We start from the raw sequence: 21,682 nt of genomic DNA on the forward strand, positions 1-21,682 counted from the left end.
ATTGGGGCTTTTCTGATTTTTCTTGAGTTGAGGGCTGGGCTTCTTAGCAGGCTTCTCAGTCTGAAACTGAAATAAACAGGGCTGCAGCATATTCTTGAATCACAGGAGAACTGCGTGCAGTGTTTTCCCAGAGAAAAGCATTTTTCCCTCGATTGTAAAAAAAAGGTTTTTTTTGATAACTTATAATGTTTATTCCTTGGATGGATTCATTACATTTAACGTGCCTCAGGAAGGATGACGGACATATCGTTTGCAAAAGTTGATTTGCGTCCTGAAGTTTCCACCGGCTCGTTTTTTGTTTTTGTTTTTGTTTTTGTTTTGTTTTTTAATTTGCCTTCTCCCAGGCACGGTGTGAACTCCTCATAAGGCCTAGAGCGGAGAATTCCGCGGTTGGTTTCCCGATCTCGCCAACTCTGCGGAGCGGGCGGAAGGCGCGGATTCCCCCTTCTTGCCCACACGCTCTGGCAGCTTCGGGCAGATGGCGTTTCCGGCCTTGCTCAGTGGTCGCCGGGTCACCCGCCCGCGCTCCTTTCTGCCGGAGGTCAGGGCCCCGGGAAGCGCGCGCCGTCGGCGCGAGCATCCGGAGGGCAGTTCCGCGGTGTGTCCACACCCTCCTCGCCCGCCGCTCCCTGCGTGCCAGGCCGGGCGCCGGTGGCTGGGCTCTCCGCCGCAGCTCGGGGGTTGGGCCCTCCCCCGGGGTGATTTCAGCGCTGAAGGTGGAAATGCGGAAGTTTCCAGCCCCGGCTGACAGATGAGGCTCGCGTCCCGCTCGGCATGCTCTGCCGCGGCTCTGCGGCGCGCCGGGCCCCCGCTGTCCGCACCCCGCGATCCTAGAGGCCGCCGAGCCGCCAGCGCGCCATGGCCACGCTGCCGAGCGCGGAGCGCCGCGCCTTCGCGCTCAAGATCAACAGGTAAGGCGCGCTCCGCGGCGCGGTGGACTCGCGGCCGCACCGCCCCAGCCGGCCGAGTCCCGGGGAGTCTGCACCCGAGACCCGGGCAGCGCCGCGTCCCCGGGGCTACTGCGGTGGGGCACCTGAGCTCGCGATGACCCGCGCGCCGGGCTCAGCCAGCTGCTCCCCGGGAATCCCAGCCCTCCCGGTTGTCCTCTGCCACGGGCGTCCCTTCCCAGGGCCACCACTTGAGCCTCCTCCTCCCCAACCCCGCCTCGTCCGCGCCGCCCTCGGGGTTCTGACAGGTGGCCCGGCTCAGGGAATGTGAAGGGCGCAGGGTTAGCTGTGCTGGGCACGCCACGGAGTTTCTTACAAACTGCGCCTTCCTTTGAGGCTGCTCTGAGACGGGGCGAGAAAAGAAGTAGTTGAAATGAAAGTTATGCTTTGAGGCAGCTGGTTCAAGACTTGGGTTGTTCTGAGTAGGGTTCTTTCCCCTCTCGTTTTATTTTTCCAGAAAAAGTTTGGCTCCTGCCGACACCGCTATTTTTATTCCCTGGTCCAAAGGAGCTATGAAGTGGAAAAAGTGATTTTTAAAATTCTCCGTTTAAATAAACAAAAAGGAATGGCCTATGGCTGACGTTTTTACATTTATAGCACTCCAGCAAAGAACTGAGGACCTGGATCCAACTCACCATCCAATTCATAATAAAAATTGCACGAACTAAATGTAAGCACATTTACTGCTCAAAGTTCTCACCAAAGTTGCTTTAACTGCAGTTTTTCCTTCACTGAAAACTGCTGACAAGGGTTTGGTGACATTTTTGTCTTGCCCTGAGAAATCAAGACTGTCTGGTTAAAAGATAATAGGACACTCGTCCTGAAGGGTCAACTTGTTCTCCTGCCCTCACTGCTCCAGTATTTGTTAGTCTTCATTTGCTAAACCTGTGAAAGGCTAGTTCCACAGTACTTTTTTTGTGCTGCTTGTGTATGAAGAGGTTTGAGCGGGAAGGAATTAGAAGCCCAGAATAACGAGGCGGTAAGAACTTCCAGAGGACATATTGAGCTTCATTGGAGATTTTATTTCCACCTGCTGTGAGGCTATGAGCAAACCATTTCTCTTACCTTACTATTTCTTCATCTTTAAAATGAGTTTAATTATTAATGTGTACTGTGTATTAATGTTGGAAGCCAAAAGGTACTAGTCAAAAGGCATTAAGTATATGAGGGATCTCCCTATGGGGACTTTTTTCTGCATTAGGTTTCATGACTGTTGCACACCAGGAGGGGCAATTCATTTGGAGGCTGTAGGGGATCAAACTGAAGCTACTGCTGGAGATACCACTTGCCATAGCTGCTCCTCCTCCATCCCTGTGAATTTTAGGTCAGGAAGTGTGACTCGGACAGAAAGATATTTGAGACTGTGGGTTGGGTGGAGTCAATATGGGGAGAGCAGCAGGACCGACATGAATCCTACAGGCAATCTTGACAGCAGCAGTGGGGTTGGTGTGGTCTAGGGGTTAAGAATAAAGGCCCTGGCTGGAACAGATCTGCTTGGCGATTGGCTCTCTGCTATGAATGAACTGGGTGACACTGGGCATGTTATTTAACCTCTCTAAACTTTGGTTTCTTTATATGTCAAATAGGGATGTCATAGTACCTACCTCTTATGGCTATTGGGAATCTTAAGTGAAATAATATGTACAAAGTGCTTATAGTGCCTGGCTCAGAATAAATGTTAGCTATCCTCATCAGCGTTACCATCAGCTTCATCATTGTCATCATCATCTCCGTTATCATCATCTTTGAGATCCTGAGAAAGAATGGTAGGAAGGAAAGCTGAAGTTGAAGGACTTCCCGTACAGAGACCAGTTTGGGCTGGGTATGGAGATGCCAGTGGCTGGTTGGAGCTGTCTTGAGGCAGATGTTCTCCCTCATGTCTTTCATCTCTGTGCCAAGAATACCAAACACAGTCAGTGGAACAAAATGTGTGATGGAATCTGATCAAGAAGAGCCCTACTCAAGTTAAACAAAATATAAAAGATTCCTTAATCCTTGGGAAAGAATATCGATTGGATATTCCTATTCTAGGGGTTCTGTTTTCCCTTTTGAAGCATTTTTGTGTATTGGGAATTATTATTTGTGTATTGAAGAATTATGCTCAGGAGTTTGGCAGAAATTATTGTTCAAAGGAGTGGATTGATAAGGACATATCTAGTATTAATATAATATATTAAAATTCACCATTTATTGATCACTTATTATGTCCCAGATACTTTGTTATATACTTAATGGGTTATATCATTAAATCCTTACCAAAATCTTGTGAGACTCACATGAAGTCTCATACAGAAGAGGGAAATGAGGCTTAGAGATGTAGTTGTACACAAGGCCATGTAATTTTTTCAAGGCCACACAAACAGCAGTGGCAGAGCTGGGCTTACAAACTGCTCCAGAGACTGTGCTCTTAATTGGGCACATGCTGTTTTGATCCATGTATCTTACAAATTTCCTTTAAAAGCAAGCAGGGAATTAATTTTTTTTAAATCATCATTTCAGTAGCAGCATTGGCAAATTGTTCTGTGTTCTGATCAGTGTTTAATAAGTAAAAAAACTGACAATGTGTTGTTTTGCAATTTTGAAGTTGGAAAAGAAAATGTTTTCCCTTGCATGCCTACCTACTGTTTTTTAAAAAATAGATGAACTTACAAAAGTAAGACGATGTTGAAATATGGCCATCAGTACATGCAACATGGGTTCATATTTTTTCACCTTTCTGCTTAGAATGATACAGACTATCCCTTAAAAACATTTATGGGTTAAAAATCAATGTGCTTCCTATTAAGGAAATATTGGAGTCTGATATATTAAAAAGTTTTATTTGTCAAGAACTCAGTTCCGCCTATACTAACCTCAGAAAGAGTGAGCAGGCCACCTCACAGTAGGAAAAGAATGTCCCACGGTTCCCAAATTCTGTGGCTACCTGCAAGCAGCATTGCCCAGTTTAGGGGCAGGCCACAGCGAAGGAGGAAGCTGGGAATGCCCACCAGTGTCCATTCCCCCATGATTGCTTTGGCTCTCTCATGCTCTCATGAAGTGTAAAGGTCTGTGTGTTGGAAATCGTCATATAGGTCTTGTTTTGTTTTGAGCACCAAGAGGAACTGTATGACTTGTTACAGACAAACATTTCTCTGGAACCCATAGCTCAGGGAGGTCTAAGAGAAAAGATCCTCCACTGAATTTTTTTGAGCTGGAAGAGTAAAATTTAATTTCTTATAAGTGTTATACACTTGTCTTCATTTCAGTTTAATTGTCACTGACTTCCTGTGCACAAAGGAAAGACTAGATCTGAATGAGGCAGTTCATAATAATGTTTGCACTTGGGATTTCAAGTGCTGTTATGTTAAATGTGATAATATAGTCCTTCTATGAGCACCAAGTCTTATCAATGACCTTTTGTTCTCACTAGCATTTAGTGCTTTCAGGGATTGTAAAAATTATTACTGATATTCTGAAATTTGGTTAAACAAAATCTTGGTTTCTTTTAAATACAGAATATATGTAGAACTTGACCAAATAGTAAATTAAAATAAGGAACTTAGGTAAAGAGAACAAAAGTGCAGAAAGCAGAAAAAACATTAATGATCCTCTGGACATTCAAGATTGAAAGAAATAAATAATAATGGCTTATGCTTATATAATGCTTACTGTATGGCAGGTATGGGTCTAAGTCTTTACATATCATAACTCCTTTACCCCTATGAAGTAGGAACAATTACTAGCTCCATTTTACAGATGGAGAAACTGAGTACCGAGAAGTTATGAAAATTGTCCAGAGTTATAAACAGCTAATTAAGGGCAGAGCTGGGATTCAAATGCAGGCAGCCTTGCTCCAGAATCCTCTTCCTTAACCATTATACCATGCTGCCATCTCAGTTTTATTTTAAAATAGTAATAAAATAAGTAACATTTATTGACTACTTACCGTGTGCCAAGTATTGTGCTAAGAACTTTATATACCTTCATTTCATCATTGTAGAAAAAAGAATAAAATATTAAGCTTGATAATCCTCGTTAGATTTTATGGAGGATTAAAAACAAGATGCTAAGAAGACAGAATAGAGTTAAATAAAGATTGCATTCAAGAACAACCCCAATCATCTTGGACATAAGGACAAGAACAAGATGATGATGTAGAGATCTTCCTGAGAAGTATTTGCTAATTTTGTCTGCAAAGATGATACAAGCATAAAAATCTATGTATTCATATGTATAAATGTGTGTCTGCCGGGAAACAGTGCTGTTCTTTGGTAGTGATGGTGGGTGGCAAAGTGCGGTGATGGTGCTTTCAGAAATTGCTTCATTTGTCTGCTGTATTCTAGACCAAAGACCAGTAGAAGAGGCTTCAGGCAATCCAATTCAGAATTGTGGTCTTTCACATTCAGAATCATTTTCTTCTAGATTCTTGGAAAAGCTCCACTTGAACTTCAGCATCTAGTGCTATTGAAAGAGTCTTCTGCCAGGGTGAAGTTTTCTTTAATTGGAGTTCTTTGAGCTCTGACAATTCACATGTATGTGTGAAGCTAATGTTTACTTCATGGACCTGTGGAAAGAAAATGTAATTACATCATGTGGTTATCTCAGGAGAGAGGGAGAGCTCAGGAGACCAGGTCTCCTGTCTCAGCTCCCCACACATAGCTGGTGATGGCATGGGATAATGTTAAAAACACCTCAACTTTCCATCCTCTTTAACAGGGACCTTGAGAAGGCAGGGAAGTGACATACTCAGAATTCTTGCTGGAGAAGGCTAAGAAACAGGACCGCTTAGTTCTTTTCAGTGGCAGACTACCATGTGCCGATTCATGTTTTGGTCAATAATAGGGGTTAAAGCAACTGGAATGCGCGATCCTGTTCCCACAAGTGTCCAGTCTAATTTGTGACCAATCAGCAGGCACTAAGGTTCTCTAGGCTCTAGGAGAATGCAACAGAGTTTGTACAGTTAAGTGTGGTCCCTGTGCTTCTGGAGTTTGCACTTTAGTGGTGCAGTTTGCTGTATTGACAACTTGCGGGTACGGAGAATCAAACCAGGTTGCTATCTCTGAAAGCATATGTGAAGGCATATGCATGCGGGGGTTTGGTGAAATCAAACAAATTGGTAAAGTAGGGTATGAGACTATTATACTGTGTCCCACTGCATTCAGATCAAATGCAGGATTAGAAAAGCAGAAATGGGAGGGGCGGTTTCTCCTGCCCTCTATTCTTTCATTACGTTCGTCATTAAAGATAGGAAAGTACTACAAGCAAAAATTTCTACCACTCATAAATTACAGCTGTTAACATTTGGTGTACATCCTCCCATGCTTGCGAAAATGAGGTCATATTGCACATACTACTTTATGGTCTTTTTTTTTTTTCATTTAAAAATATGAACAACTCTGCATATTAATCAATGTAAATCTGCATTATAATTTACATAGGCTGTGTGAAATTGCATTGATTAGATATGCAATGATTTATTGAATTAATTTTCTATTATTGGGTCTTAAGATAGTTTCCAATTTTGCTTAATAATGTACAGAGCTTGATGGAACAGTCTTATACATACATCTTTATGTGTTAGTGCAAATACTTCCTTAAAAATTTCTAGGAGAGAAATTGCTTAGTCAAAGGACAGAAACATTTTTTAAGCTTTCGATACACATGGCCACTTATCTCCCAGAAAAGCTGTACCTATTTACACTCCCAGCAGTGACCCTAAGAGTGCTCATTTCCTCACATTCACACCCCCGCTGGGTTTTATCATTCTCTTAAATCTTTTTTCTAAACCTTGACCCCTTCTCTTAAATGTCTCTTACCTCTTCCTGTTTAGCTTCTCTCCCAGATCCCTGCATGACCTCTGAAGTCGTTCTTTGGGGACTAAAATAGTCATGCATTTCTCCTTTTTCCTTTGCCTCATAGACAATTGAAGATGGTGATACCTCTGTCTTGCTCACTTTCTGTCTCTGTTCATTGAATTGGTGGGTTAATGATAAAGAAAGATTGTTCCAGCAATTTAGTTCTTTCTTGATTCTGTTTTAGACTCTAGTTGCCACACTTTCACTTGTTTTTTACTTTGCTTAACAATCTAATCCAATCTACCCTTCCTTTGCATAAATTCTAGCCCTTTTAAATAAAATGACAAATAGAAAAAGCAGAATCCCTTTCCATCACAAAAGAAGATTCTAGGGGCTGGCCCTAGGGTGGCATAGTGGTTAAGTTCGCGGGCTCCACTTCAGAGGCCCAGGGTTCATGGGTTCCGATCCCCGGCGCGGACCTACGCACTGCCTATCAAGCCATGCTGTGACAGGCGTCCCACATATAAAGTAGAGGAAGATACGCACGGATGTTAGCCCAGGGCTAATCTTCCTCACCAGAAAACAACAAAAAAAGAAGATTCTAGGTGACACATGGGTGACATTCTGGGTAGTGTGCCTTCAAAGTGGTCATCTTTGGGGTCGTGCCACTTCTTTGAAGGATAATCGTGTTATCCAAAGCATTTTTGGAGATCCTTTTAGAATTACTCTCAGAGACTGGAGGACATTTATTTTAAAGAATAAGCTCAATGGTATGAAACCATTTTCCTTTAAGGGAGAATCTGCTTTTTTTCTTACTTGAAAAATTTCACAAATATAGAAAATACAGATGATAATATGGCAAGCACCTGAGGGTCCACTGATCAGAATTAACAAATGTTAACATTTGGTCACTTTTGCTTTAAATATTTTTAAATGAAAAAAGAGAGCAGTGCAGATAAATTTGAAGTTACCTTTTGTTCTGCTCTTCAATCCTATTCTCCCTTCTCCTCCTTCAGAGGCCAGCACTATCACTAAGTTGTGCCGTGTGTGTGTGTGTGCGCGCGCGCGCGCGCATGTGCACGTGTGGACACACAGCCATAAACAATATATTGTATGGTTTCTGGAATGAGCCAAAGTTATTAGCAGTCAAGCAAGCCTGTTCAACTGGGTAATATCAGTCTGAGTTAAGGATAAGATATGACTATAAAAGAATGTAGCTATCTTTTAGGCGCCTCTTCAAGAGTCTCTGACAGCAATTGCAAATAGGAGTTCCAAAAGTAATTTCAAGAAGACAGCTCTATCAGAATAAATTGCATGGCACTTCTTGTGTGTAATTATTAAAAGATAACAGTTATTTAGATGTGTACATTCTGGTAATGTTTTTCAATCACTCCTTACATTATAGTCACGTTACTCATTTCCCAGAATGGCCAGGAAATTTTTCAAAAAAATTTTTTTCTCCATCATATGAATGTACCCATGATTTGCATTTGACCTGAGATAAGCAGTTGAGTTGGTGACAGGTTTATTTTTAAATAATATGGTTTTAAAAGGACAGAATAAAGATTTTGTCTTACTGCCTGGACATTTGATTAGGGCAAGTATGTAGATTAGCAAAAGAGGGTGTGGTATTTGCTCAAAAGTCTGTATATGAATATTTTGGCCTTGGTGTAACTGAATGGTTGGGCTGGATTCTCCCCTGTTTGTTCAGAGAGATGTAGTCCCTCCATTGCATCATACCTCAAATGGGATAGAGTGGGAGGAATGGCCATGGGTGGAAATGCTTTTCCCTAAATCTCTGCTATGCCTTGCTGCTACACAGGGCAATACTCAGCACACAGCAAACACCTTCTTTGGTGGAAGTGTTTGAGTTCTCTGCACTCAGTTCTCTGCTGTGTACAGTGAGCACTCAAGAGAAGCTGGGATCTCATCAAGAGCTTACCATCTGGGGTCCAAGATTGTTAGGGGGGCAAACTAGAGTTGCCTAAAAGGTGCTAGTCATCATGCAGTAATTTACACTAGAATGTTCCATCCACTTTCCCTTACGCTGGTAGAAAAACTCAGGTTCAAAGTCCAGTAAAAATACAGTTTATTCTGCAATTTAACATAAACGTTGTTTCAGGGCAGTGGCGGCCATCTGTTCTCTGTGGGAACAAGACTGTCATCTCCCTGTTGACATTCTGACTGGTTTCCTTCACCTACTAGTATTTTACTCTTCCATTCCAAATCACCACCTGTTCTCACAGTATCCTTTTAGAACGGGTTTCCAATTTACCTCTTGTATCTTGTTCCCTATCCAATAATTTCATTCAACTCACAAGAATTTCTTTGATTGCCTCTGACTTTCTCTAGGCATTATGAGAGACAAACAAAAACAGAGACAGAAACCCAAAATAACTAGTATATGCCCCCAGAATTCAGCTGGAGTGAGCAGTTTGATGTAAGAGAACACAGGAGATGGTGTTGATTGTGCAGCTGGGTGAGGGTAAGGGCAGGAACTCAGAGGGGAAGGCATTGCAGCCCTGAGGGGTGAGGAGGTAAGGCTTCAGCCAGGTCTGAGGATAGAGAGGTGACTGACAGATGAAACTGATGTAATGGGAGAATCACTAGCAGTGTGCAGAGTGGGTTGGAGGGGATTCCATGAGAGGCATAAGGAGGGACCTCCAGTTATTCTGATGTGAGGTGATGAGGTCTGGGATTAGGCTGGGGTAAGGAGAATGGAAAGAAAGCAGACTGCATCTACAGATACTTCAAAGGGAATCACCCGGACTCGAGACGCAACTAAATATTTTTTCATTTACTCTTTTCATGAATATTGATTGTAACCTACTATGTGCCTGGAAGCATTTGTTCTAAGTGCTAAGGATTGAGCCGTGAGTAAGACAGACAAGGTTCTAAAAGAAGTAATTTTCCTTTGGGAAGACAATAAAGAAATAAACTAGGAAATATCAGATAAAATAAGTGCTATGCAGAGAATGTAAAAGGGCCACGTGTGGATACTGCAGATAGAATGGTCAAGGAAAGCGCCCCTGAGGAGATAACCTCTGGGCCAGGACCAGGCTGCGGAATTAGCAAGTGCCATGGCTGGGGCAGGAATAAGTCTGATGTGTTGGAAGAAAAGAGAGAGCCAGTGTGTCTGAAGTCAAGTGAATGAGAGGGAGAGTGGTTGAGACGAAGAGAAAAGTAGGCAGAAAGCAGATCATAACAAGGCCTTATAAGCCATGGAAAAAGTTTAAATGTTATTCTAAGCACAGTGGAAAGTTTTTGGAGCAAAGGCATGATGTGATTGACATCTGTATTTAAAAGATCACTCTGAGTACCATGTAGAGAAGCAAGAAGTAGAAGCAAGGAGAGCAGGTGGGAGGTCGTGCAGCATCCAGGAGAAAGATGGCAGCAGGACTAGAGAGCGAGAATAGAGGGAGAGGAGCAGTCAGCTCTGGGATATATTCTGGAGATTGGGCTGGCAGATTAGATGTGGGGTCGGGGACAATGAGAGAAAAAGAGAAATCAAGACGTCTCCAAGGTTGGAGTTATGGGTGGATATTGATGCCTTTAACAGAGGTTGAAAAGACTGAAGGATGAGCAGGCTTTTAGGGTGAGTCAAGAGTTTAATTGGGGACATATGAAGTCTAAAATGCATATTAGAAATTCAAATGGAATTACCTACTATGCAGTTTTATCTAGGAATCAGAGACTCAGGGGAGAGGTCAGAGCTGGATGTTTAAATTTGCAAGTGATTACCATATAGATGATGTTTTAAAATTATGGAGGAAAAGAAAATATTGAAATTATTAATAGCTGCAAATCTATATGTATAGCATGATATCATTTTTATTGAAAAATAAATATATTTATATCCTGTAGAGATAATAGATCAATACATATGATAGGGAGGGGACCAGAAGGACATAGGCCAGCATAAGTGTTATAAGTGGTAAACCTGGGTAGTAGGATTATTGATGATTTTTGTTTTCTTGTATGTGAGGTGTGTATATGTATGTATATTTTCCCAATTTTCTTCAAAGAGTGTTTTCGTAATCGGAAAAAGTAACATTTATAAAAGAGATAATGCCAAGATTTCCATTCTGGGAAAATTGGATAAAGATGGTGCCAATGAGAAATTATGTAAATTAGGAATTAGAGTTAGTTCTTGGAGGATGATTTTGTACCTCCTTGTAGAGTTTTTGTTCAAGAGAATGTAGTATTCTGCACATTGACATATATTTGCTCTTCCTCCTTGTGAGAGGATTATACTTTCCACCTTGTTGAAGGTGATGTGGTCACTTCGAAGTGAAGCTTTAAGAGCCAGCCTGGCCTTTGTCATGTCATCTTTTCCCTGTTTTATACAACCAGTGCCGTTCCAGACAGAGGCTGATCTGTCAGCCTGCATCCTGGGGTAAAGATAATTAGAGCAGAGCCACAGTTGCTCTTTGGAGGTCTTTGTTTTTATAAGCCACTAAAATTTTTGGATTATTTGTTATCACAGCATAACCGAGCCTATGCTGACTAATACAGATGAGCATAAGATATACAACATTTCTGTTAGGCAGCTTGAGATATAGACTTGGGGCTTGAATGATAAGTCAGGATTGAAAATATTGAAGTTATCAGTGAAGTGGGGATGGGAATGAAAAATGGACATATTTTCTAAGTGGGAAAGTATAGTAGGAAGAGAAAAGGAATGGGCCTGGGGAAGGAGTCACTGCCAGTTGGTATGAGAGAGAAGAGCTACAAAAAGAGAGGAAGAAAAATTTGGCCAAGATATGGCAGACAGGGGTAGTATTAGAGAAGGAAGCTAACAGGGCAGTTAAGAAAGTCAGATGCCAAATTATGAGGACGAAGAGCCATTGGATTTGCCTTGGCGGTGGTCAGTGTAAACCTCTGAAACAGCAGTTTTAGTGGAGCTGGGGGAAGGAAGTCAGATTTCATAGGGTTATGGCGGGAGTCAATGCAGAGGAAATAGAGGAAGCTGGTAGAGACCACTCCTTTAAAAAGTTTGGATGAGGCAGAAGAGAACTGGGACAACGGTAACCAGAAAGTTCTAACAAGGATTTGACTTTTACACAGATATAACACACATGCTGAAGAGAGAATGCTCTGATCTTAGAAAGTGCGTGTTTTATTCCCATAAAATATGTCTTACGTGTGGATAAAGATATTCAGAATACTCAGTACTGTCTAATGTATAACAAATTTTGCTTTGCACTAGCATTAAGACTCCTGACAATAAGTAAAATATTCTATTTAGATATTTTCTTCCTGGGAGATTTTGAAACTCACTGGCACTGCCGTGCATTATCTTTAAGAACATGATAATCCTTTCTATTTTATTATCTTTACATTCATCTTCATATGTTTGAAGTACAAAAAATTATAGGAAAGAGTATCAATATCAGTTATATTTTGCTGTTTAACAAACCACGTGTGGTGTGTTGAATTGTGTTCTCCCAAAAGATTGCTAAGCCCTGGTACCTGTGAATGTCATCTTGTTTTGGAAATAGGGTCTTTGCAGATATAATCAAGTTAAGTTAAAGTCATACTGGACTAGAGCGGGCCCTAAATCCAGTCACTGGTGTCCTTATAAGAAGAGACTCACAACCACTGAGACACACAAAGAGGCCAGGTGAAGACAGAGGCAGAGACTGCAGTTATGCCACTACAAGCCAAGGAACACCAAGGCCTGCCAGCAACCACCAGAAGCTAGAAGAGGCAGGGAAGGATTCTTCCCTAGAGTCTTCAGAAGGAGCATGGCCTTGCTGACACCTCGATTTTGGACTTCTGGCCTCCAGAACAGTGAGAGAATAAATTTCTGTTGTTTTAGACCACCGGGTTTGTGGTAATTTGTTATGGCAGCCCTACGAAACTAATACACTACCCCAAAGTTTAGTGACTTAAAACAACAGGTTTTTGAGTTACTATTTCTCATGATTCTGTGGGTTGGCAATTTGAGTTGGGCTCAGCGAGGCAGTTCTGCTGGTCTTGCTGTGGTCATTCATGTGGCCGCAGTTACCTGGTGGCTCGACTGAAGCTGGAGTGTATAAGATGGCCTCACTCACAAGTGCGGGGCCTTGGTGCTGGGTGTCCCTCTTCACATGGGCTCTCTTATCCTTCAGTAGTCTAACCCAGTACTCCTTACAGGGTTGGAGGGAACATTCTAAGAGGGTGAAGGTGGAGGCTGCACGGCTCCTTGAGGCTTAGTGTAGCGCTCATACAACATTACTTCCGCCGCATTCACTTGTCAAAGCAACCCAGCTTCAAGGAATAGGGAAATAGACTCAATCTCTTGATAGGAGGAGCTGCAAAATATTTGGCCATTTTAATCTATTACAGCACCCAACAAAGAGAGTAATCACATCCCGTTTCACACTTCACATATTTAAGCAGGTCTTGTCATTCCCTGCTCAGATCACAATACCCATTTTACTGGCAGAGAAACTGAGAACAGATTAAATTGACTCCTTCAAAGTTACCAATGAGTTATGCTTGGTGAGAGACTTTTTTGGCCCACGGAAGACAGCTATGTGTCTGGAAGAGGTGCACACAGTCCTACCTGGAGGCGGGTGAACGAACTTAATAACTTCTTGGGTTTCTCTGAAATCCTATAATTACATGGATGGAGCCCAGATTGCAGAGCTGACTGGTTCAGAGATGAAGCAGCAGTTTGAGGATATCGGAGAGAGAAGGTGCTTGAACATTGCTGTGCGTCACTCAAAGGAGCAGGATTTGAGGCTAAATTAAATGACTAGGAAAAGGGTCAGCGAGCTCTTTATCTTCAAGAGTTACTAAATGGGCTTAAATATTCGGTGACTGCTGTGGTCCAGTGTAAGTTCTGGGCTGGGAAGAATTAAAGTGAGTAGAAGAAGAGAATGGAGCAGGGAGGCAGAGAGACCGACCTCTCAGAAAAGGTACGTGCTATGGGCTGTCTTAGAAGGATCACCTTTGTATCAGTTAGGGTTGCTTTTAGCTGCTGCAAGGAACAGACACCCCCACCAAACAGTGGCTTAAACAAATTAGGGATTTATTTATTTTTCTTACATAATAAGAATTTCAGTGATTGGCAATCTTGGTTTGGTCTCATAGCCCAAGACACTACTGGAGACCCAGGTTCCTTTCGTCTTTGTGTTCCACCCTCCTTAGTGTGTGGCTCTCGTCCTCATGGTCACAACATGGCTCCTGAAACTCTATGCATTGAAAAAATAGTGAAGACAAGAAGAAAAGAGAAGGCAAAAGAGGCATGCCAGCTAACTTTGCTCCCTTTTAAGGAACTTTTCCAGAAACTCACACAATGACACTTGCTATATAGCTCATTGGTCAGATCTGTATTACCTCTACCTACAAGGAAGGTTGGCAAATGTAGTTTTTATTAGCCCAGAACATTGCCACCTCCAACAAAATTAGGTTTGAGTTAGAAGGAAGGGAATAATGGCTATTGATAGGCAACTAGTGGTCTCTGTCATAGCCCCCAACAATTGCTGTGGGTATGAATTAGTGACAGAACTTCCATTATGGCATCATGGCGCCTCCACCCCATTAATACTTATAGCAGATTAAAGCTCATCTAATTCTAGGACCCTGGCCTAATGAAAAGGGATATCTAGGCTTATAGGTCCAATATTAATCAAGGTAAATTAGCTGTTGTAGCAAATAATCCCAAAACCTCAGTAGATTAGTGCAATAAAGACTTCTTTCACATTTATGTCACAGTCTGATGCAGCTCAGCTGGCTCTCCTCCAAGCAATGACTCAGGGACCCAGGCTGCTTCCACCTTATGGCTCTGCCATCTTGTGACTTTCAGGTTATTCTGGCATCATTCAGCCAGTGGCCAGGAATAAGAAAGAGTGAAAGACTGAGCATCCAATTCTTAAATACCTCGATTCAAAAGTGGTACACATCACTTCCACTCACGTTCCGTCGGTGAGGACTACTTACAAGGTCCATCAGTATACAAGGAGGGCTGGGGAATATAGTTCTTGTCTGGCAGCCACTTTCCAGCAACTACTCTTCACTGTGAAAGGAGAGCATGAATCTTTGGGGGTCAGCTAGCCATCTCTGCCACAGGGTTCCAGTCACAAAGGAGGAACCATTAACGAAATGTCGATAAACATATGTGTAGATAGATGTTGGCAGATAGATAAAAACCATGAGGTCTCAGTCACAGCAATATGGGTGTGGAGGCTATAAGGGAAGCAAAAACCAAAAGCATATGGCTGAAACCCCTGAGATTGTAGGAGGAGAAGTAAGAACACAAGGCGTCATTATCCTGTAAGGCAGGGTGGCTGATAGGAAAAAAAAAAATTTTAATCAGATTGTCATCAAGGACACCAGAAGTGCCATGTGCAACTGAACACTTTCTAGAAACCTCACAGATTGATAAGGAGCCAAGTTGCTCAGCTATTTTTTTTTTCTGAGAACAATCAGTTTTAAAATATTTTAAGAAAAACCACAAGATTAAGATATTTTTAAACAGCTTTTGAGTGATTAATTTAGAAATAATATTTCATTTGACAAGAAACAAGATGTTTCTGATCTAAGAGAAGGAAGCATTCTACAAGATTCACTCCCACTTGTCCAGCGTCTCCTCTGTGACAGGAGAATTTTCATGAGAAACTCAGTCACTTGACTTTCCGTGACTGGATCACTTGGGGTCAGTTGAATCCTCTTGTTTTATGTGCCCTTTAATCATTTTCATAATCTGTGAAATCAATCTTGCTTATTCACGTTAACAGTTGTAGTAATAATCACAACTCACAAAGCCCTCACTGCAGAGAGAAACAGTGTAGACCTTCAAGTCAGAATCTTGGAGGCAAACAAGTCAGATCCCTGTCCCAACTCCACTGAGTCAACAGGAGCATCTTTGGCAAGTTCTTGAACTCTGAGTCTTAGTTTTCTCATCTGTAAAACAGAAATGTTAATAATACCAACATCACAGGGTCAAATGAAATAACATCTATGAAAATGCTACATAAATCAAAGATTACTGCATACACATTAATGAAGTATCTGTAAAATGGGAATAAGAGCCATGTTCCTGTGACTAGTCAGTGAGGTAACACATGTAATACACCCAGCACTGGGTCTCACACTTGGGAGATGCTCAGAAAAGAAAACTAAAAGTAAATATGGACAAAGTAAAATACGGTGGAAATGAGAGATGGAGAAATGTTACAAGCAGCCCCACAACAGCTTAAAATAGGTTTCAACTCGTTTACAAAGCCTGCCCCCCTAAAACACACACACACACACATGCACACACAGACACCCTGCACATACTTAATGGTAAACTTGTGAGGAAAGAGGTGTAAAGCCAAAAGAGAAATTTGGATCTTAAATTTCTCCATGACCTCATATTTTCTGAATGCTGAAAGAGAGGATAGAGGCACATTGTTGCCTTTTCCAAAGAGTAACTTTTATGGAAAATCCTGGCGGTTATGAAAGACAACAGGGGGAACCTGGTAGAGCCACTTAGGTAATGCATGTCATGTGATCACCAGGAATGTTTATATGAGGGATGGAAAGAAATCAAATGTTGAAAAACTAGAACCATTGAGGAGAAGAAGTGATTCATCCTGAAGAATAGCAACTCTACAGATGGGACACCGACAGACATGTTTCCTATCCTTTTCTAAAATGAAAAATGGCTTCTTATTACAGAAGCTATGTTTGTGAATTATAGAAAAAGCGGAAGTGCACATAAGTAAAAATTTTAAAAATAAAAATTATTTCTAGTTGTTTGACCTAAAGTTAATCACTTTTAACAGCTTTATATATATATATTTTAGATACACAGACGTATGCATGTTTTCTACAAAATTGGAAGCATGCTTATATACTGTTTTGTAACCTGCTTTTTTTTTTTTTTTGGTGAGGAAGATCAGCCCTGAGCTAACATCCGAAGCCAATCCTCCTCTTTTTTGCTGAGGAAGATTGGCCCTGGGCTAACATCCATGCCCATCTTCTTCTACTTTATATGGGACGCCGCCACAGCATGGCTTGACAAGTAGTGTGTCAGTGCGCGTCCGGGATCTGAACCTGCGAACCCCAGGCTGCCAAAGCGGAGCGAGCACACTTAACCACTTGCGTCACCAGGCCGGCCCCTGTAACCTGCTTTAGGAAAAAAAAAAAAAAAAATCATGAACAACTTTTCATGTCACTAAATATTCTTGCATTACATTTTTAAATAAATGCATAACATTCTCTTGTGAGGATAAATCATAACTTTAATTCTCTACTGAGCTACATTTATTTCCAATATTCACCACTAGAAACAGCACTTAACTGAATAAATTTATGCATTCATCTTTACTTACATCTTTAATAATTCTTCAGGATAAATGCTAGAAATCGAATCACAGACTCAAAGGTATCTATTGATGTATATGTATATATATATATATATATATATATATATATATATGGCTACTCCATTGTCCTTCTGGAAGGTTTTGTGTGACATCTGTCTTTACATTGAAGTTTACAAATATTTGAAAAATATGGCATCCCTGAACTTTGCTTAATTCTTGGGGAAAGTTATTGAAATATGGTTTGTGTTCAAATAAGTATAAACTGTTAAGGTCTTTTATAGATGTCTTCAAGAAAGAATTAAGTTCAAAAGATTGAGCTGAAAGCATCATTATTATTGAGTCATTGAACCTAAAAGTAAATTTGATTTGGACAAATATTACTAATTTGTCAAGTTTCCTTGTGGCCACAGTTTTTAAAACAAATATTTTCTGGATAATCTTGGTCCTCTTTGGGGCTATCTTCATGTGAATTACCAACATTTCCAGCTATACCCAAGAATATATAAACTAGCCCTCTTACAGTAGTTGAATGTATATTTTTTCTTGAAGAGAGTAAAGTTATATAGAAGTGTAAGATCATCTAGAAAAAACTATTAATTGATTATGTGCAATTTCTTTTCTTTTCTTTTGTTTTTTTGGTGAGGAAGGTTGGCCCTGAGCTGACATCTGTTGCCAATCTTTCCTCTACTTTGTAGGTAGGTCACCATCATAGCATGACTTGAGGAGTGATTTAGGTCTGTGTCCAGGATCCGAATCTGTGAACCCGGGCCACTGAAGCAGAGCTTGCCAAACTTACCCACTATACCACTGGGCTGGCCCCTACAATTTCTTTTCTTTTCTTTCTTTTTTTTTTTTTTAAAGATTTTATTTATTTATTTATTTTCCCCCCAAAGCCCCAGTAGATAGTTGTATGTCATAGCTGCACATCCTTCTAGTTGCTGTATGTGGGACGCAGCTTCAGCATGGCCGGAGAAGCGGTGCGTCGGTGCGCGCCCGGGATCCGAACCCCGGGCCTCCAGCAGTGGAGCGCACGCACTTAACCACTAAGCCACGGGGCCGGCCCTCTTTTTTTTTTTTTTTTTTTTGCTGAGGAAGATTCACCCTGAGCTAGTATTTATGCCAGCCTTACACCTCTTTGTATGTGGGTTTCTGCCACAGCATGGCTTGACACATGGTATAGGTCTGCCCCCAGGATCCAAACCCGCGAACCTGCGCCGCCAAACCAGAGCATGCAGAACTTTAACCACTCAGCCACAGGGCCCCCTGCAATTTCTTTTTTTGCCAGGGTTACATACTCTTTACATTTGTCTGATATTTAATTCTTTATTATATCCCCTAATTAATTCATTAATTAACTACTTCATTCATTCATCCATCCATTCATGTGACAAATATTTCTTGAGCACATACTATGTGCCAGGCACTCTGTTAGACTTTGGGGATATAGAAAGACCCTGCCCTCATAGAACTTGGATTTTAATGGTGGAAACAGATAAATGATAAATCCACAGATCAACATAAAATATCATATCAGATTGTACGGTGATGGATGGTAACTAGACTTTTGGTGGTGAACACGATATAGTCTATACAGAAGTCGAAATATAATGGTGTGCACTTGAAATTTATATAATGTTATAAACCAATGTGATCTCAATAAAAAAATATATAAATGTCAGATAGTGTTAAGTGCTATGAAGCAAAATAACACAGGGTGAGGACATATGAAGACACTAAGTCATTTTGAAGTCAACGTGAATATTGGAGCCACACCAGAGTTCAACTGCCAATTTTACCACATTCTAACCAGCTTTGAGCAAGTTCTCTTGCCTCAATTTCCTTATCTGTTAAATAAAAAGATAACATTCTATTCCTCCATGTTATGAGGATTCAATGAAACTATGCAGAAATTACTTTCCATATGGGTGTTCAATAAATATTATTTCTCTTTCCTCTTCTGGAAAAGGGAAAATGATTTGGTATAAATAATTGAATTCTCACTTGAGATTAAGAAATTAGGAAATTCTTTATTCCATATTAAAGGAAGGCGTAGGTAAATGTTTTGAAAAGTGTTTTTTTTGTCTTCTGAGCAAATTAAATAGCACTACTACTCCGCAGAGAAGGGCAGCTTCAGCCTTCACATCACGTAGTTCTGATGATTCAGATTTTCCTTTGCCACTTCTTGAACACAGCTATCTTGGGCTGCTACACACAACCTGCAGGACCTTAGAAGAATCATACATTTCATCTCTCTGGGTCTCAGTTTCCTCAAGATGGAGTTATATTAACTGATTTCTAAAATCCCTTTCAGAGGTAACATCACTTTGTCTGTCCTTTTATAAGTTCTTCCCCTACTAGATCCACTCAAAAGGATGCCTGCCAGACCCCAGACTGTCCTTGAGAAGAAATTTGGGACTCAGGCCTATCAAAAATGATAGCAACTTGGCTATGACTTTTTTCAAAATTCTGTTTTCCTGAGAAGTGGAAAGATCAGTTGTATAATTTATCTTCATTGACAGAGGAAGACTGATATAAACTAGAAGAAACTGAGAAACCAGTAGTATATTTTTTGTCACATCAGAAGGAAAGAGAGAGACTCAATGTGATCACTAATAATTATCTTAAAAAATTAATTCTTGCATTTATTGAGCACTTACTCTGTCCTTCACATGCATTACCTTGTATAATTCTCATAATAGCCTAAAAGGTTAAGGGTCTTCTTATTATCCCAAGGATGTGGATTTGGAAACTAAGGCTGAGTGAGGCTATGCAATTTACCCAAGGATGTGAGTGGTAAAGCGGTGGTGGAAACCCAGGTCTAACTGAGAACAAAACCATGCATTTAACTGCTTCCTTCTTGTTATTGCCAGTCGCTGCTGCCAGCAAGCCAACTTTCTTGCTGGAGTAAGTTTTCGTCATGGCCTTGCCATGGAATTTGTTGAGATTGTTTTTTCCATATGCTGTAATATGTTTAGTTTCGCCTCAAACAGGTCAGAGGATTAACTTTCAAGAGAGATGGACCGTGTCCGCTCTAAACCCAACGAGAGGTAGGCTTACAGTATCTGAAAATTCTCAGGAGGTCTCTCTTCATCACAGCTTGAATACGATTTTATGGGTTTTTTTCTTTCTTTCCATCAGAGTGGGCCAACATAGACTTAATTTTCCCTGAAATTAGCTATGAAAAAAGATGCATTTTCAAACTGAAGATTCTAACTTTTCGCCCTGCCACATTATCAAAACTACAAACAACACACTAAAAACACTGCCCAGCCTTCAGGGGATTAATAACTCAGTGGTGTAATGCATGAAATTTGATTTTCAGATGGAGGAGAGAATGTTTGGGATGTTGGAATGTGATCTCTCTATGTTTCAGTGTAACAAATACATTTCCACTCACATCTAGCCCCTTCAAACCAGTGCACGTTCCCACCCCTGAGTGCTGCTAACGTGAGCTGCACTGCAAACCCACAGGTGGAGAGTCACTGTGTGTTCATTCTCTGGGAAGACATCACAGTGTGGAGAAAGAGACGCCGCCCTGGTGATCAGACTTGGGTTCTAGTCTCTACTAGCAGTGAAATTCGAGTTTCAGATACAAAGAAGAAAGACCTGATCGGTTCCCTGACAGTACGATATTTCATGGTTGACACGTTTTGTTTAATGTCAAGATTCCCAGGGTGCCCCGATATGGACCACCACTGTGTTCTCAACTGCAGAGCTGTGTTTTTACTTCTTCCCTACCCTTCCCTCTGAGGCCTCAAGTGGCTCCAGATGAAATGGAATGTGTGGGAGAGGTGGGGTGGGGTATGGGTGGGTGGAGTTATGCTATATACCTTATTGTCCAAATCTAGATGACTCTGACACCGAATGTGTTTCCCACCCCACTGTCTGGAAGAGTGTGTCAATGAAAGGGACCCCTTGGCCCACAATCCTCCTTTCTCCCCACAACTCTATCATCCATCTTCAAAGACAATCTGTGGTACCTACTATTCCAAAATCTTTTCACCACAGTCCGTGGAAGGAAATACACTCTACATTACAATCTAGTATTCTCTCTCTCTCTCTCACACACACACATGCCGAAACAAAAGTTTCAAGAAACCATATTCAACTTGTACTATTTCCAATGCACCTTGATGTTTTCTATTGTCTTCTGTTCTATTGTAATTTTTTAAAATGCTGGTCACAACCCACTAAAGTGATCTCAGATCAAATTTTCATAAGTCAGATTCTACCTTTTATACACGCAGAGCACTCTCGACTCCCCTTCCTAGCACTTATCACAATTTGTAACCCTAAATTTGTGTGATTTTTTATTTAATGTCCCCCCGCCCCACCTGCCCCTAGTAGACTGGAAGCTTGGGGAGGTTAGATTTTGCTCACCTTCAAATTTTTAGAGCCCAGCACAACGTCTAGCATATAGTAGATGTTTAGTAAATATTTATTAAATAATTAATACACTAATTAATGTGGCAAGCCTTCCCCAGGTCTGCATGGGTCTTCCCTAGAATTCCGTTACACTTCCTAATGTTTGCTCCCAGCTGTGGAGGTTTGCTGTGGAGGTTTGAGGAAAGCTCAGAATTACTGGAGCTGCTCCCCTACCGTAGCCCCTGAAGGTCCCACTGGTGTTTTCTTCCTGGTCCATCTGTGGTCAATCATGACA

The 21,682-nt window shown here is 41.3% G+C and overlaps 1 protein-coding gene across 2 annotated transcripts in view; it reads left to right on the forward strand.

Annotated features, from left to right (window-relative positions):
- Positions 1-622: 622 nt before the first annotated feature.
- Positions 623-21,682, forward strand: part of DOCK8 (dedicator of cytokinesis 8) — a 203,806-nt gene continuing 182,746 nt past the window's right edge. For both annotated transcript variants that reach the window (XM_058565710.1, XM_058565711.1), the window contains exon 1: positions 623-911. In XM_058565710.1, the coding sequence (XP_058421693.1) occupies positions 859-911 (53 nt within the window). In that variant the 5' untranslated portion in view covers positions 623-858. The remainder of the gene's footprint in view (positions 912-21,682) is intronic.

This window comes from Diceros bicornis, chromosome 22 (assembly GCF_020826845.1).
Source record: "Diceros bicornis minor isolate mBicDic1 chromosome 22, mDicBic1.mat.cur, whole genome shotgun sequence".
Taxonomy (NCBI): Eukaryota; Metazoa; Chordata; class Mammalia; order Perissodactyla; family Rhinocerotidae; genus Diceros; species Diceros bicornis.